At 31.5% G+C, this 20036-nt stretch overlaps 1 protein-coding gene across 3 annotated transcripts in view; it reads right to left on the reverse strand.

The window, feature by feature from the left end:
* Positions 1 to 1158: 1158 nt before the first annotated feature.
* Positions 1159 to 20036, reverse strand: part of LOC116773878 (klarsicht protein) — a 148916-nt gene continuing 130038 nt past the window's right edge. For all 3 annotated transcript variants that reach the window (XM_061523887.1, XM_061523886.1, XM_061523888.1), the window contains 8 exons: positions 19208 to 20002; positions 17652 to 17748; positions 6255 to 6433; positions 5815 to 5966; positions 4825 to 5017; positions 3661 to 3819; positions 3433 to 3530; positions 1159 to 3348 (listed from right to left, as the gene is read on the reverse strand). In XM_061523887.1, the coding sequence (XP_061379871.1) occupies positions 3108 to 3348; positions 3433 to 3530; positions 3661 to 3819; positions 4825 to 5017; positions 5815 to 5966; positions 6255 to 6433; positions 17652 to 17748; positions 19208 to 20002 (1914 nt within the window). In that variant the 3' untranslated portion in view covers positions 1159 to 3107. The remainder of the gene's footprint in view (positions 3349 to 3432; positions 3531 to 3660; positions 3820 to 4824; positions 5018 to 5814; positions 5967 to 6254; positions 6434 to 17651; positions 17749 to 19207; positions 20003 to 20036) is intronic.

Raw genomic sequence — 20036 nt, forward strand, 5'->3', positions numbered from 1 at the left:
CGTCGTACGGCTTTGGCCTTTGGCACCATCCAATGTTACCATAATAAAATTCCGAATTCAAATGTTAAAAAATATTTTTAGTTTTTTATTTGGAACTGAAACAAAAATATGTATTGTTACATTTATTTTTATAACTAAAATACTGTACTTGGCAACATCTTCCATGCACAGCAATAGCAAAACCAACAGCAAAGATGCATAGAAAGGAGAATTTAAACATTCTTAAAAAAAATTATTGGGTTAGATACATTAGGACTAAATGCAAAAATAATTAAGAATATTTTTTTATGAAATCAAACATCCCCAATCATTAATGATTATACGGAAACGGACGATGTATTTAAATTGAGCAATGATAGGCCAAAAATGCCTCAGACTATTTTGGAAAAAAATATTTCATGGCCGTACCGATATTAAACAAAAATATAAATATTTTGCCTCAGTTTATAAACACCAAAAATAGCATTAAAAATTTGAACAGACCCAAAAATTTTAAGCACAAATAGATTACCACCATTTTAAGAAAAAAGGAGAGTAATTTAAAGGCATATAGATTTACTAAATAATTTAGTTAATGAATCGACAGATTTTATAATTATACAAACGCTTTATTTCTTATTAATGATCAAACTTCATAGTTTTAGTTATTTGCAGTTTCTTTCTTCTAATGAAATTTCTTCTTCGATACACTAAAAATATAATATAAATATGGCGTGGCTTTAGATCCATGGTCTTCTTAAATCATAAAAATTAAGAGGCCTTTATCACATATTTATTTAAAAAAATCTTATCGTTTTTGTTTCAATTTGGATTCTTGACAGGAATCTGGCAAAACCATTGTTTCGGTATTAGAAATATATAAAATTACAATAATTCATTACAGTAACCAAAGACCAAGTACATATAAGGCAATTGTATACTCAGGGCGTTAAAATATCTCACTAACTTAAGTCAACATTTTAATTTATTTCTAAAGTTGTAAAATATTACATTTTGCATTTTTCATAAATAGAGAAAAAGAAATTACGGTTTATAATATTACTATATAGTTTAAATGTAACTTTTGATGTTTTGCTTCTGAAATTCCATTTTTTTTTTGCAGTACTATCATTTTTAACAAAGGTTGAGTAAATAGGGTCGTGTTAAAGAAAAAAAATATACAAACATTTTTATTTATTTCCAATTCAAAAAGCCAACATTTTGTTATGCAACTTAGAATTTCTATGCTATCATCCCTCACAAACCAAATCAAATACCTCTACATACAACACCATTATTTATCTTAATAATAAAAAATTGGAATATGACACAAAAGAGGCATAGTATTGCCATTGAATTATGTAGAATATTTTTTTGTGTAGTTTTTATATCATTATGATATCAATTAGTAAATCATTTCATTGGAAAATCAATTCTATTTATAATAGACTTATATAATTTTTAACTCTTAGCTTTTATGTATTAAATTTATTTAAGAGCGAAAATTACTTCATTCACTGTATCTACCTGTGTAGTTTCAGACTATAAGATTTTTACAGTTTTCAATTTTAAAAATACTAAATTAATGTAGATACAATTTTTTTTTAAACATTTTGATATGTTTACAAAATGTTTTTACTTTAACGTATTCTTACAACACGACTTATTTGGCGAAAAAATGAATTTTATATTGCCACAAACTGATTTAAAACTTATATACGGCAAAATTAATACTAAAATATTAGCTATATACTAATACTACTAGATATTAATATTAAGAATATTTTGAACATTAATTTTACCGATTATAACGATACCTTAACTTAGATAAACACAAACTATTCATAAGTTAACATAACATGCGTCTTTGAATTAAAAATCAAGATGTTACATATCATATTCAGTAAATGATTTTAACAAAAAATTATAATACTTTGAATACGTATCATAAATAATAAAATTAAATATACATCCAAAATTGTAAAGAAATATAAACATTAACATAATATTTCGAGACAGTTTTCTATTTATTAAATGAATAGTAATGTCACAAATGATTATAAAAAGAATACCAAATAATATGGAGCTAAATATAAAAAATGTACTTAAGATAAATATAAAATTTATATCAAACATTTGTCTGTCTAACTATCAGTCTTTATATAATTATAATATATATAAGGCCACATTTATTATATATAAATAAAGCGAATTTATGTAGTTAATAAAATAATTTGTGTTATATATGTATTTTTTTTTATAGCTCTCATTAAGCCGAATAATAGTAGAAGGAAAAGATCATTAGAACATTCAATGTAAATTGTAAAGTCACTCAAAGCGAACAAACTCCACTACAACCTATATATTAATTGTACTACAATGATTACATTAACTATGTCATATCATTAGTAACTAACAAAGTTAACTTGGATTTCATCTGATACAGATGATGTTTTGGAACACTTTTGAACTCCTCGTGAGCAATTGGTTTCTTATCAATCGTCCTAATAAAATGCAATGTTTCTATGACTAAAACCAGCTTTAATTATATCCATTACTATTTCGCCAATGATTATAGAACGAATGTTCATTGCTTGTTAGTATAAAATCCAAAAAAACTCACTTCGTATAAATATAATTTACCAAAATCAAGTTTTGAATTGAGTACAAAATAGTTAAAAAACGTTAGCATAACACTAAATGGATGTTTAAGATGTCACAACCCAATAAGACTCCATAAGAGTTATTAAAGTAAACTAAAATTATTATAACAGATAACACAACGGCATTTGAACCACACTTATTCTGGTTAAACTTAAACCTCAATGCTAACTTAGCATTTACCATTTCCACCTAAGTCCGCGTATTTGATAAAACATTAACCTAGCAATTATAGCTCTTAATTTATTGCTATCACGTATGTTTATTCGAGAACGTTAGAAATATTCCATGTATTTATTTGTCAAATTTTAAATTTTCGTTGGACCATGCATTTCTAATTGATATTTCGCAAAATATTTTAGCAAATATAACGAAAATTGGTCAACCGTCATCTCGTCATATGATGACATTTGACAATTTCTTCCTGTCTATCTAGTTTGACAGCTGACTATTGACATAAGGCCGATTCACACTGGGGGCGGGCCACGGACGTAACGTAACTGTGGCGTTAGGGTTTGAGCGAGCGAATTCAAGGCATCGCAGCACCGCGGTCGCTCGACCAGCCACGCAGCTAGGAGTAATGCAACCAGACACAATTGTATAGGGATAGAAGAACGAAGTACACGCCACACCCAGCCGCTGCGTGGATTGTAATCGGGATCGCCAGCACCCGTCTTCTTACTTGAAACAGCGATGGTGTGATCACGCCTGCAAATTATTTATTTAATTCATTAAAGCTGTGTAAATTGAGATGTAAAATGATAAATGAGTGTGTGATTTAAAGTAACTTACGTCACTTCGTCAATTTTTAGATCTGGTATACTCTGTTCGACCAAGGCGCGGCAGGATTCTTGCAAAATTTTAACTTCATTTTCTGTTTGTTCCATGCGCTGCAAAAGAAATGTCACTCGTCAAGTATAATTTTAAAAAATCTATTAAGAGGCAATAAAGTTTTAAATATTCAATAGTAATATTTTTTTTGATACTTTGAATCGATTAGCACTGAACCAATAAGTTTACCTTAGCTATAGCTCTATGTGCGGGTGAGTTTGGAGCGAGCACTGCTTGTAGACGTCGCGCCAATTCCCTCAGAGCGGTCAGACGACGCGCACGTCCGGCGCCCTCACTGTCGCCATCAGATATACCCGAGTCCGATAGAGAGTCACACGTGGAACCGCCCTATGGATAATAATGTCACGTGTTACATGTATCCTTGTGATAAAAATAACATTTGTCAAAAGATGTGGATGTTTTTTTGTTCTTTCTTGCAAATACTTCTCAATTACTAATAAAATTCAGGATCGGAGCATATCACTTGTAATTTGTTTGAAGTTAGAAGCAGACAATAGATGGCGCTGCCTTTAAGTTGTTATATTTTTTTTTTTTGGAGACAACTAAGTAATCTTTGAATTGAACTCCAAAATCCATGCGAACGTGGTAGAGGAGAGCAACACAAGTAAGGACATAATATGACACTTGAGTTGTATAAAAGATGATGAAGATGACTGCCCAATTCATTTGATTTATTTAATTTCCCATTAGGAAAATGATGTTTAGCAAATTCATGAACTAAGTTTTTTAAAATGCTTTATCGATCTAGTCGCTGGAGTGTTGAGTATAATAATAATGGTCCATAGCTGATTTCACCTCGTGAAAGCAATCTCGTAAAGTATTTTGCGGTATTTTTTACGTAATTTTTATGTAGAGCAGTTTCTTTTGAATTAAACAAATCTAACCATTTCATACAAACGAACGATAAAGAAAAGTATTAATTTCCTCGGTTTGATACACAGATGTGAGAATTATTACAAAATTTACTGCAATTATATTCTTCCCATGAAGAGTAGTAGAAAAAATATCAAAACGGATACAAAGAAATGAAAGGGTTTTTGTATGACAAAAATTTAGACAAGTTAAAAATTGTAAATATGCAACCATTTATATATCTTTTTTTTTTAACAATTGTTTAGTTTAAAAGATGAGATCATTGCAAACAACCGAGCACTGATTCCATAAAAACTCCTTCAACACTTAATATGGCACACGGCGAGGTAAACTTGCTCCATTATATATATTATTTATATTATATAACGTATGGGTCGCGGCCGACTCTATGATCAGATATTGTTTAGATTTGATAATATTGATATTGTTTTTAACAATGATTGTTTGAGTTTCTTCTACCTTTTTCTTATCAAACAGTGCAGCGGCTAGATGTCTAACGTGGGAGGCGAGTTCATCACAATCGGGTCGATCACGCAGCGCTTCTAAAGCTGCCAGGTCTCCACGCAGTGCTGCCTGCAGTTCGCGCAGCGCACGCTCCCATTCAGCCCAAGCTGACACCGCCTTCTCCAATGACAGTAACTCCGTTGAAGTTCTGAAAAAAACGGACGCGATCAGATAAGACCTGAATAAGACCCGAACTAAGATTTGATTATGAGATCAAGTTAACTAATGTAGAGTGCATCATTGTTACGCGCTGTAAATAATTAAGAGGTCATTTATAAAGGTATTTCAATACATATCTACTTATCATAATTTTTGGCTAAGTAAGAATAAAGTATATTATTTATAGTTTTGTATTTATTTGGGAACTATATAATTTTCGTTTTATGAAAACATGTTCAGAAAGATTGGTTTTCGCTTTTATAATTACTATGAAAATATAAAAGGCATATATAACTTAAACCTTTGGATCCACGTAAACATACTATATGGATATTTAGACTGGCGTCTGTTTTTCATCTACGCGGTAACATATCACGTATATATTTTAACCTTCCAAGTCCATGATCCGTCATTAACAAGTCACGTACTAGTTACAATAATGAGCGATGGCCGTTCAGCATGTTCCCAATTGGGCTGTGTCACGAGAGCGTTGTATCCAATTATTTAATTATAGGCTTCGTTAGATATAACGTTGGAACTGGTCGCAGAAAAATCTGACTTGGATATGAAAGTGATTGATGAAGTAGACCTAAAGAATGTGGAGTGCGTTTACTTCGCTGATTTGTTTTTCCGTAGAAACCAATACGACTTTTAGTAAAATATATAGCGAAAACATGTTATATAAATTTGCAGTACAATTTATCTATTACGAAATATGAATAACTCATCCTATGTCTTGATAAGAACCAAAACGAGGTTAGAACGAGTAATAAATATGATATTTACCGTTGATGGGCGTCATCCCATGCAGCGATCAAGGAAGTCAATTCAGTCGTCAATCCGCTATCATCTGTCTCCATCTCACCAAGAGCTCTCCTGACTGACACTGTCAGCTTCAACATGGAGACTTTACATTCTAGCAGACGCGATAGACGTTCCTATAAGCAAAAAAAAAATTTAATTAACTTATAATTAGTTATTGTAAGGAGTTTATACAGCATTGGTAGTGTTTTTTTTTATAATTTGTATTGAAAAATGCAAATATGAGTATCTTGCCAATCACATCATTAGGCATTTTTTCTTGGGGATGGATCATATTGGTCGGTACATGTATTTTTAAGACCAAAAGTACTTGTAATATATATTTTACTTCAAGTTCAATCTAATGGTATGTTTTTAATATCTATTCTTTAAATAAGCCCACGTCCCAGATAAAAAGTATTTACCTTCAATTCCTCAATTCTCTTATGTAGTTGTGCGCGTGTATGCGGCTGAGGGGCATAGTCTCCCGGCTCGCATATGTCGTCCAAAGTCTCTTTTAGGGCTCCAATCTCGCGACGTAAGCGGCGAGCGCCTCCGCGACGTATCGCAGCAGCCCTTAGAGCCGACCATCTTGCCGACACCGCTGTGGAAGAAAGTCAATTATTTCAATGTCAATTACATCCAGATCTAGGATATGGTATATGCATAATTCAGTTTAAAACTGCAGGAGTAAATTTCGTTTCAAAATTACATTTAGTCACAGGTTTGCATACATTGTTTGATAGCAATGCAAATGTTTTACTTCTGATAAACAAAGCGCGTTTGGAACGTTAGAAGTCTATTTAACTAGGGTTTTAGTTATGTATTAATTTGCATTATAATCGCATTCAAGAACTAAACGACTTAACATATTATAATATGTACTATTCAAGATACACATTCGTCGTCAAGTTTCACACAAAGGACGTCCAGAAATAGATCACTATACAAATATATATCTGCGATGTAAATAGTGTCCGTTGTCGCATGTATATTTAACACAAGCTAAATACATGAATATTACGTAAAAGAGAGTATTTTAAGAAAATATAACATCTGTGCAAAAAACAAAAAATCAGAACAATATCAAAGTATTTATTTTACGTGAAAAAAATCATTATACGTCTTTTAAGTGCCTAATTTGCCTATGATCCATAAAATACGACGAATGCTTATATTCATACTCGTTGTCAATAACAACAAATATAGTTCAGTACTGGCACCAAATCATAATCATTACATACATTAACCCACTAACTCACATAGTCCAGTCAGTGTTGCCAGCACATGTACTGAATCAAAACAAAGTAATTATAACGGTAGGCCTTGATTGAACGATCCCTTCAACAGCTTAATATATTATAGTTTAAGCTTAGACGACATTCAGCGCGATATTTAAATGTTAAAATATATATTACGTAATACGTACATCTTAATTGACAGTTACGACATACCTGTTTAGGTTCTTTTACTTGTCAGTTACAATATAAAAGAAGTCGAATGATTTTTACGAGCTGTCAAAAGTTATAAAGGATTTGGCAGATGTAAAAAACAGAAACGGACAAAGAAATAAATAAGACTTACGAGATAGCTGTAAACGAGAAAAATATTTTCATTTTTTATTTCGGAGACATAACTCTACCAGGTAAAGTATTGAAAAGGAAATAGTAATTAAACAGTTGTAATCTTTTTAAACGAGAGACATTTTATTTAAAGTAACGAAGAGATCTTGATTGTATAGTTCTTCACAGTGATTATCCTCATTACGGTTCGTATAATATTCAGTACATTATACAGTACAAGGAAACTATTACTAGTTATCTAGAGGTTACGTAAGAAAAGAAGTTGTTTACTTTTATGATATTGTAAAAATAAACTGTTAATTTGTATGAAACTTGACGATAACCAGTATTCCTGGGTCTATGAACTTATTTAAGCTGAATGTAGTAAATTTTAAGAGGAAGTCAATGACCAGATGCTGTTCGCAAATATATATGCATTTTATATTTAGATTTAAAGTGCATTTTTTTTATTTACTTCTAAGTATAGTGCTTTTTTTGGAATATAATTCATAAAGTCAAGAACACAAAAAAACAATCTTTAATGTGGTTACGTTCAGGAAGTCAGGACTTCGAATGAGGATGTCTGCAAAATTGTAATTACCAATCAATTGTGAACAAGTGAAACAAGTTTATGATACATAACTTGACCTAATATTACTTCCCTGGGGGGGCACTTTGCTCCGATAACAGTATAACAACGTAAAATACTTCATAAAAATGTTTTTTCATTGAGCCAAAAAAAGTACCGTATTTTATTCCCCATTTCGTTTCGGAGTCAATAACCGTATCAAGAAAAAACTGTCTTAAATGTAGTGTATTTGTTAAAATTACAAAAAAACTGAATCCACATTTGAAAAGCGACATTAAATACAAATGGAACGCTAGAAGGAAATTTAAAGAGTTGTATTTATGTAAATATTTCGCAGAATATGGTGATACGACCAGCCCGTTACCTCACATCTACATATAAGCAGTGAAAGCAAAACAGATGTATACAACACAAACTGGAAATATACTGAATCGAATATTTACGAAGTGAAAATCGAAATCACTATAAAAATATTCTCACCCGATTCGACATATTAGATTTTAAACGTGTTATTCGTCACGGCCGCTTAATTTTTTTTTTTATGTAATCCCTCAAATGTTTTTTATACATTTGAGTCTGAATTTATTCAGCTAATCGATAATTAAACGATATTTTCTACACTTATCACAGTACCTGGGTAGGGAGGGAGATAATTCCGATCCATTACGGCAATGTCAACTGGATAGTGTGTTGGGGACGACGAGACAGCGACGTTCCAACTGCATTTCATTTTGCGATGTTCTTGTTATATAATCTCTATACCGACTACATACAGTCCATATTAATTTGGCTAACGCATCCTAGATCGTGACGGAAAATTTCGCTATTGAAATTGAACATGGGATAAGCGAACTTACTGCTAACGAATTAGAGAGTGTATCTCCTTAAATCGTTGGAGGACAATCGCTAATTCGTTTTGACGCACGGAAAAGTAGCGTTAGACGAGCTGCCATGCCATGCTGAAGTTGTCAAAAAAATCGAGCTTATCAACTGTGATTTACTAACCGCAACGCGAAATTTACAACACTATGCACTGACAGATAGTCTTTACAACGAACGACAAGTGGACCAATAAATAGAATAACGGATATAATATATGACTATTACATTATTATTTAACTTAACTATTAAATAAAAAAAATATAAGAAGAATCTGTATCACTGCTCTAAAATGTATAAACGTACTGATCAGGTTTACATTTAAAATTATACATTAAAGATAACTTATGACCTCAGTACTTAGCATAATGATTGGCCATTTATTATACATTCATTAACAGCCATTTTTGTAATGAAGGCGTAAAAGTCATTCACCTTTCTAAATTCCGCTGTGCAAGCGCAACAATTCAGACCAAACTTAAAATCGGACAGGAAATCTGTACGTGAATAAAATAATGAATTACGTAACATTCAATCAAGTCAGCTTATTACGATATCAAAGCAATCTGAATAATAAACAAGAATTAATTGCAATTATTATACAGAATTACTTTTATACGAGTTACTTTATAATTGAAAAGAAATTTAGTTGTATAAAATTATCATTAATCTTTTATAGACGTCTGGTATTCAATGTGAACCAAGTTTAATGGTTTAAAATTAATAAGGATATATATATTTTTTTACATTCGCTAAACTGGACGTGTATCTTTCCCGATATAATGATAGCACGTAACACAACCAGTCCGTAATTATGATGAACGTTATATTATATAACTCAGTGAGTTATTTCAAAGATGTCCGCCGATAAAAAGCTACAAAGTTAAGATATTCTCAACGGAGATTCCACTTGAGCATATTTGGAGTTTCGACATTTTGAACGTTTTTAAATGTTATCAATAAATTTGACACGACCTCCGTGATACTTATCATTAATTAAGTCAATAAAATATTTAAATAGCTTCATTAATGTACATTATTTAAACAGCTAAAGTTGAAAGTACATAGAAATATAAATAAATCTAGTAGGTTTGAGCTGACAAGGCCATTTGCACACAAACCGTTCCATCTTCAATATGTTGGCACTGTTGTACGTTGCGTAAGCTGAATGCATTTGTACAGTTGCAACACAGTAATGATCTCGATGAAAAAATGGCTGCCGACCTACTTCCGTAAATAATATAACATTATGTCCCCTGATATGAAGATGTTTCGTAATTTTTAAATAATTTGCTTATTGACGACGCGTGTTCGCGAATTTTTGATTTTTATCTTAAACATAATTATGAAATATATTTTGTTTTGTTTAAATCATACTAAAATAACCTGGGTTAATAACATGCAAGCTTAATTTAGCTAAGTTACCGAAGGGTTTAAAAGCAAACACGTGGGCGAGTATCCATTAAGAAAATCTGAATGTCTGTTTATTTTATCTCATTAACATCCTTCGTGAAACGAACACTGATATTTATAGATTAAAAATATACTATTAAATAATCTCTCCATAAAATATACTGTCCTGATGAGAAAATAAGAATAATTTTCATTAGTTTATATAAGAGGTATGGAACTAAAGTATATTTACGCAATAATGCTTTAAGAAGAAACGAGAAAAATTAAATAAAAAAAAATAATTACAAAAATAAAATATATCAATATTATATGGCATGTCGAATTAAATGACGATGATAAATGCCATGTAAAATCATAAAATATGAAAAAGAATAAATTTAATAATTAATCTGATAAATATTAGAGATGCTATGACCGTGGGCGCAACGTGGGCAGAACATGGGCGGACCAGTTGTGGTCAAGTATACAGTTTACCGCCTTGTCTACCTCATCAACTTTACAGTTTACAGCGAGTGTAATCTTAGGAGTTTACATTTGACTTATATAAAGTAGTGAAGAATATTATTGATTGTTAATTTTTTTACTCTTCAAAAAAAAAATCGTTTCACTATAACATATTTATTACTTACCAATTTCCTCGGTGTTGTTAGCAGTCGGGGCTACGGAGAGACTCATTTTCAGTGAAAATTATCTTTATCTAATCACATGAGATTCTTTCAACTCATTTGTTAACTACTTTCATCGTAGTATCTTTCTATAATAACAACAGAGTTCACATTTCTTAGCGCGTTTCATTAACTTTCCCGAAGACAAAGTTTTTGTATTGTTACCAATGAGTCACTGGGCTGACTCACAACGGTTACAAAAACAGAATTGAACACAGTTCAACTCTTACTAAGCATTTCAGAGAGATTATTTTTTAAACTAAGTTACCATACAGATGTTTAGATTCACTCTAACTTGTTCTTAGAGTGAATCTATACCTAGGTGTCTTAATTGATTCGCGGATTTAAATATTGTGGATTAAATCTGTTATAATCAATGTTCTTGTCATAATGTTACAGAAGCTATATTACAGTTAATAATAATAATTATATCAACTAGTCCTCCATACAAACGGTGACAAGAATCTATTAATCAAAAACTTTCGTATCACTAAAGGCATAGCAGGATATACAAATGATATGTCTATAGTATTATATATATTGTTTTGAAGTCGTCAGATCACTAAGATATTAACCTATTTTTTTTTATTAATCTCGTGAAAGCGGTCTCATGAAACAATGACACTGGTATATAAGATTATAATTACGTAATCCGAGATAAAATATCTCATGAGAGAGTGGCTTATTGATGGACGAGAGATTATTATCGCATTTGACACATAAATGGTGAGCTTAATTGAAATGTAGACGCAAGTTGATAAAAGAATCGAAAGCCAATGACGAAATTAGTTAAACAAATTATTTCTTATAAACTATACCGGTTTACAGATGATTTACGAAAACATTAATATTACAGATCAAACGTTATTCGAGTCTTAAACGATTCGTAACTTTTTTATGTCATTTTAATTATAATTAAATTAAACATATTTTTTTGTCAGATGCAAGGCAAATAAATTATGAGAACACAAACAAATCTTCCAACCGATACATATGTGTAACACGAGCTGGTTTTTCACCGGTGCAAGGAATTCATCAAGTTAGTGGATTTCTAAATAGAAAACGGCAAATTCAATGCAAAAGAAATATAAGATGGGAATAGCGGTACTCGAGATGAACCAGACGAGCCGGTCGGGTAACCGTTACAAACTGACAAACTCAATTAATCTGCAAAATTAATCTTCAATATAACAATGAGTTGTAAACAGCACTTTGCATTCTGTGTATCACGCAGGAAAATATTAAAATGTACCTATACAAAGCGACAAAATACAGAGTTTTGTCTTTGATTGTAAACAATAATTTAAGTGAAAATGAAAGTGGACAAATTGTTTTAAAAAACTCTCTCTTAATATCCCTAATGTGACGTTTCCTAGAGTTCGATAAATAACAACTTTACGATTATAACTTTTCACTTTTCTTATCATACGAAGCAAGCTTGAAATCGTTGATTTTACAGCGCTCATATTAATTTTTATTTACATTTAAACTATCGATGTACTCAGATAACGCAATCACTTTTACAGTCCGATAAGCTTACATAGATTATTTAATTTAAATAAAGATAAAAATATAATAAGAAAATCTTTAAGTAATTTGTGCCGTCAGTATTTCGAAGTTGTTGCTTCACGGTTTCAAAAGCCGCTGAGAGGGATCCGTCATTTTAAAATTATAATCAAAAATATGTTTAATGTATGGGTTCGTTGTACCGAATGCAAAACAGGCTTACGCTGATTCGCATGTATGGTGATACTTAGCCATATTATTATTTATTCACGACTCAGATAATGCAATACTATAATCTGCGACTGCTTTCCTTATTGTGGTTGTAAAATTCTATTTATTAATTTAAACGTATTATTTAGTACAAGACTTATACAAATATGTGTAATAAAAATTACAAAAATCTGTAATGTACAATGATGTCATAAATTGAATTCAAGTAAAATACGAGTCGAATAGTAATTTTTATCTGATCATAGAGTCGGCCGTGACCCATACGTTATATAATATAAATAATATATATAATGGAGCAAGTTTACCTCGCCGTGTGCCATATTAAGTGTTGGAGGAGTTTTTATGGAATCAAAGCTCAGTTGTTTGCAATGATCTCATCTTTTAAACTAAACAATTGTTAAAAAATATATATGTATATAAATGGTTGCATATTTACAATTTTTAATTTGTCTAAATTTTTGTCATACAAAAACCTTTTCATTTCTTTGTATCCGTTTTGATATTTTTTCTACTACTCTTCATGGGAAGAATATAATTGCAGTAAATTTTGTAATAATTCTCACATCTGTATATCAAACCGAAGAAATTAATATTTTTCTTTGTCGTTCGTTTGTATGAAATGGTGAGATTTGTTTAATTCAATAGAAACTGCTCTACATAAAAATAACGTAAAAAATACCGCAAAATGCTTTACGAGATTGCTTTCACGAGGTGAAATCAGCTATGGACCATTATTATTTAAATTATTTTTAACTTTATCCGTTTATAAGGAGAGTTGTATATTTCTTTAACAAATGATTTTACTTTTAATGCATAATTATGTAATATGAGAAAGTTGTGTCACTACCAGACTTAGATTCAAAAATACGAAAATTAATATTTTCCGTTTCAGTGATAGTTGAGTGTTTTAAACACTATAATCAACGTTTACTTACCATAGTGGTTTCGGTAAATAACGTATAATTTTAAAACTTTCTACTAAATGTATAAATTGTTATCTATAACGTATGTACTAATTTCAATAAAATTTTGTTTAGAAAAGGGCTTATATAACTTATCCATAGTTTGTATTGTTTACAAACATTTGTAACTATAAAAGACAGGATGAGATCTCGTTAAAAACTAGGCTTGGCTGTGAATATTTAGGGTAATGTTATATCAAAACTGGATAGTGGATACGGGTTAATGGCGGATTGATATATATATTTTCCTGCACATTAATGACTCTCACGCAACAGAAAAATATGTAAAATTGTTACAATTTAAATACTTTTAAAATAGCATTTTAATATTAAAGATATCGCAATAGAGCTAGTCTAGACTCGCACGAAGGTCGAATTCGTAAACATTGTAACCTTGCTAGCGTTTAGAAATATAGAACGAATAATGAACATATCGCCTTGATTATACTTCTATAAAAAATATATGGAAATTACGATAAAAGCGAAAGTATGAACTCATGCGCATCGGAAAAGTGAGCTCAAGTTTAAGGTGTGTACACAATATAACATACATATAAACTAGACACTTCAGAAGACACGCGCGAATATATTAGTACTAACGGACGCGTCCGTCTCTCGCGGTTACAGCTGATCTACTGGCTGTGTACTTCACCTTTACAATCGACACAAACCTGCAGTTGCAGCTAAACGACCTATTGTTTCACGTAAAAATAAAGCGATTACATCGCTTTTCGTTTATAAAAATGACAGTCGATAAGAAAATCAATGGACAAATAAATAGTTTTTGATATCGCTACTAAATGAATTTTTCAATTATGAATTTAAATCATTCTGTAAACATTTTTATATAAACTTAACTTTAATTTCGTATTCAAAAAAAAAAAAAAATAATAAATCTCTACCTGGATACCGTTTGAAAAATAAACAGCAAATATAAAACTTACGTTTTAGCAACATCAATTGAATTGCATGAAACTAACATTTAAATATTTGTTTTGCACAAAAATGTATTCACCAAACATAAGTTAACGAGGTCACCTTCGAATATTCTAGAAAGACAATACCAAATATAAATAAAATATGAGTTAAACAGACGAAATATTTGCAAGTAAAAAATATATAAGCATTAGTAATACTAAAAAGGCTATTTTTGTTACAAAATTCCGCAATATATTTTATCTCGATATATTACAATTACTTATGAAGGTTATTTAAATCCCACACAATTACCGTAATGATATTTCATATGGGTAATATAAATAACATTTACCTCTCGCTGTTAAAACAATAAAATTATTATTATTTACACGAGGACAGTGACATTAAAAACCTTTTACGCGTGTTTGTTCGAAATATTAAAAAAACAACAAGTTATTTTAGATAATGTAACTCCCTTTAAATAACGTAGATATATTTCTCTCGCTTAAACATATACAAATTAAATCGATTAATCCAAAGTAGTGATGACAATTTTTTACACTGTAATTCATCTAAAATGGATACAAGCCAGTTAAAACACGAACCAACTAAGATAATAGTTACCAGGTATTTACGCTACACCCGTGTTTAGTCTACATTCTTTGCAATTACGACCTATTTAAAATAAATGTAATCTGGAAAGATTGTTCTTGTAAAATGGTAGAAATAAAGAATAAAAACATATACATATAAGTATATTGTAGTCTTAAACTCACTTTTTCGCTTAAACTGTCTAGAAGTCCTGATAACATGGAGCACCTTGGTCACCATAATTGCGTAACGAGTATACAGCACTCCAAACAGATTGTTACTAAGAAATGACTGAATGCAACGATCCTGTTTGATTTTCATCGCTCTATGATCTCATGTGTGAAAAATATCACATTAATACGTAATACTCTAACAAATTGTCACGTTTAAATGGACTGTCTGTGGAAATGTTTTAGCAGATTTATTTGACTCTAGATATATATGTCTTTGTAAACTAGTCAGACGAAATATACTAAATCAGTATCAATCAAACTGAAAGATTAATGACAGTAACCGACATGTAAACAAAAAAATAAATAAATTACTTATAGTTGCGTTACAGAATGTAAAATGACAGCTAACTAGATATAGTTTATGACTTGTGATAGAAAAAATATGTGGCTTAGTCAAAAAGTAGTTACGGCCATCTCGAATAACTCGTTACAACTATAACGTGCATAACTATACCATAAGAAGATCTGTTCCTATGATACACGTCTATTTACGATGTTCTAAGTATATTTCTGGACTAACTATTTACGTACTTATCTCCTATGAATGCTTTTAAGCAATCTTCTCGTTTAAGTCTAAAAAGTTTTAACAACGCATTCCACAAGCATTTACTTTAAGTTAATGGATCGCTTTATTTATGTTCATGTGGCGTATGGAGCATATTTTTTGTAAGAATTCAACGATTGATAGTTATTTAAAAAAAAATCGTTTCCAAAAAGAAACGGTAGAATATATTTGTTATTTTTGTACATATTTTGAAATTTAGGATGGCAGTTTGGATGACTTCCTTCCTCACTTTCGTTGAAACCGTTCGGTCTCTATGAGCGAAAATAGACAATATAAGCGACAAGGCGGGTTCGCGCGCCATATCGCCACTTCCGGGATTGTCTGTGGTTAATTTTTTTTTTACAAATATCTAACGAATACAAAGTAATAAATATTCGATATGTATGGTTGGTATCTTGTTAGAGCCTTAAAATAAATAAATGTATTGTGGACCGGATATAGTCAGCGTTAAAATATATATATTTTATTAATATATTTTCAAAAGACAATCGTATTTTCTCTATGATTCGTTCATTGCATCTGGCTGTTTCTTGTCTAATGTTTTATTTGTTACTCCGACCCACACGTGACGAATGGATAACAACTCATTTGTTACATTATGTACTTTGATATGCGTCATTTGTTGCATTTGAACAGACGCTAATGTTGTTTTGAATCGTTTCTAATTTAATATTATTACAGATGTGATTGAATAAAATGACCTATGATTTTCATGTAGATTACAGTTTTAATACCACAGTATTGTACGAAGGTAGGTTTTTAATTGGGTGGATATTATGTTGCTGCAACCCGAGCCGAGGCAAACGAGTGCTGAATCCAAAATACAGTCTCCAGTCTTTGTGATCACGAACGAGATTCATAGTCTAAGAGCTTGTATTATTTTAAATTTTTAAATTATATTTTATCATTTTCTTTTTTAATTGTACAATTTAATAATAAATGAAAGTATTATTTCATGTAAGTAAGCGGTTATCTTACGTGTTATACTATAATAATACACTATGTTCTTTAGTTCTAATATATAAATTGTTTATTGGCTTAAGAACATAACATTTATCGTGTATAGCTAGATATATTTGAAGAAATAGTGGATATATGCATATAAAAAGTTATTAGACTCCTGCACTAAAAGGCTTGGGTTCAAAACCTGTCGACTCGTAACCCAAGTAAGGAAACCTCTGTTGAACGCATTTTTGCGAGTAACAAGATCTCGACGTTCAATTATTTAAGGTAAATTATTCTTTAACCCAAAATTTAAGATAATTTAAACAAGAATATAATTTACATAAAGTTGCTGAACAACCTGTCAAAAAGAGAGTACTTTTTTTTGATACTCAACTTGAAAGTTCAGTGAACTGGACCTAAATTAATGATTTCTTGGAATAAATTATGTTTTGCTACATAATTAATCGTTTGAAAAGGCAGTTAAGATTCATGTTTTGCATATTTCTCGAAGCGCTATAAGACAGATTAAAAATTCGTTAGACAATCAATGACGTCACGAGATAAACTGCATGTCACAAAAATCTGACAACTGTCAAATATGTACGAAACAATAATAAATAATACAGAAGTTTACTCATAAATATTAACCTAGTGTAAAAATAATTGTAATTTTTCATATCCTATCGTTTGATAAAATGCGTGTAATCTGAAACCTGTAGTTGATAGAAAATAAAATTAAAAAAAAAAACAAAAAATAACAAACCTCTTATTTCTTTCTGTAAGGTTGGGGATAATGACGCCTCAGACAGAGCTACCTCCAAAAGGTTGATGTTGTCGCGGCAACGAGTTACCACCTCCGTCTGCGTACAAAACAATACCTACAGACATTCCCCCTCAAATACATTGAAAAAAAAATCAATCCAAACTTTTTTTTCACACTTTAACACATGCATTAACCTTATCATGCGGTGTTTTGGATTCGAGTATTTTTGCACAGCGTTATGTTTTAGTTTTCGAGTGCCAAAGCAGGAAATTCAAGGCCAAATAGTTTAGAAAAGCAGATAGCCTAAAATGTTTACAGGGTTTTATAAATTTTGATCATACAAATGTTGATAGAGATGGGTGTTAATTGACTGAAACTCCATTTTGATTTTCCAAATCGAAACATTTATTGTTGTAAACATTTATACAAAGATCACTATTTTTTACACTTTGTAAATATATCAATTAACAACCTAGCCCTAATCAACATATTAATACATTCACAAAATTGTAACTTTAGATCTCGGAGTTCAGTCAAATCACATATTACTATACTTCTAACATTATGCGAGACTTAGGCGTTTATTAAATTACACAACCAATAAAAATACAACTTGTAGCTATAAATTAAAAGACATTTTTTTTTACTGTGATTTTAAAGTCAATTTGACATGTGACATTGTTGTACACGTCATCTGTAGATGAAACGTTTAATTATGTCTTAAAACCCTCGAACCCGTTATTAACTTGTATAGATAATAAATATATTACTTGAATATACCTATAAGTTAGGTCTTGTTCTAGCACCGAATCATTGCCACCATAAAGGAAAGGGTTTAATAAAAAAAAAAGGAAAAAATAAAAACGGAACAGTTAGTATACTACACAAACATTCACAAACGCGTGTTAGTAAATCAACTCAAGACAATTAAGGGAATAAAACATAAAATAAAAATAAACATGTGATTCGAACGTTGACACGATTTTACTTTCTAATTGGAGACAAATTAGATTTTAAAAGTTAAATCGCGTCACACAAGGAATAAACTCACACTCTTAGCGAGGCCATGCCGATGTCAATGTCAACTGTCAGATATGACAGATGTCACGACATAGGTTATGTGGCCTGCGATTGTCAGATTATAAATACTTTAGTGGTAACGCTGTAAAAATGCTCGTTATTTGTACATAAATACTAAATTTACATTTAATATTAATATTATACTTAAAATTACTGGAATGTGTTTTTGGACGTTTTATCTTATTAAGTATTTAGGTAATATATCATGCCGAAAATAATAAATACATTTAATACTTTTAAAAAGCTTCGAATAAATTATCTTATAATAGAGTGGAAAGCAATCTGACAATCGCAGCATATCAAATACGAATACTTACATACATGATAATAATCACACAAGCCCAAGCCAAATGTCATTGAATGTGTATATATACTATGACTAATATAGAAAAGGCCGTGACAGCGAGGCACAGTCGAGCCCTGAAGCACGGACGTGCAGTCTGACAGTCCGTATATGTGTAATCTATAGGCCTTACATAGTCGAAGGCCCGCAGGATATCCGGCGATGAATCGTGTCGCGCCAGTAAAGCCTCCGTCACCTCCAACTGCGTGCTCGAACGTCGGACGAGAGATTTGACCTCATCGGCCTCTGAATCAGAATCGCCCCAATTTTTTCGGCTGTGTTTGGGTGAAGAGGATTCGCCCTCGGAATCAGCGCTGCCGGTCGACCGTCGTCGTAGTTCAGACAGAGCGATCTTTTGTAACTCTGTGCCTCCTTCTTTTTCCTTGCGACGTCTATTCAACGAGTCCAAGATATCCGGTCGATTGTTCACCTCAGTGTACTCCAGGGAACTATTAATTTCGTCGCTAGTTAAGTTTGAGCTGTGGCGTCTGCGGCTTAGAGCTTGGACGTTGAGGAGGTCGAAGTCGGGCGAACGTTTGCTGTTCTTACGTTCGTTCTCAGACTGTTTTCTTCGTCTCACCCCCTCGTTGCTTTCAATGCTAGTGTTATTTCTGGATCTTTCCAGACTGTCCAATAGTGTTTTCTTCCGTTCAGCGCTGGACATGGATTTCTTGGGTTTGCGTGATGGTGTTTCTACGGGGGATGTTCTAGTTGGACGTTTATATCTCGGCAGACTTCTTTCCCGTGTGTCGGATGGCGGTCGTCGTCGTCTCGTTGTCGGACTCGTGTCGTCGGGATGTGCGGACAGACTAGAACAACAATCAGACTGGGAATCCAGGAATGCTCTATAGTCATCGCCAAATTCCAACAGCCGTCTCGCTGCATCTGAATCCGGAGCTTCAGAATACGGTTCCGAGTTGTATTTCTCCTGATGAAAAATTTTATGATAATGTACAAAGAAT

The sequence above is a fragment of the Danaus plexippus genome, chromosome 20, assembly GCF_018135715.1.
Source record: "Danaus plexippus chromosome 20, MEX_DaPlex, whole genome shotgun sequence".
NCBI lineage: Eukaryota > Metazoa > Arthropoda > Insecta > Lepidoptera > Nymphalidae > Danaus > Danaus plexippus.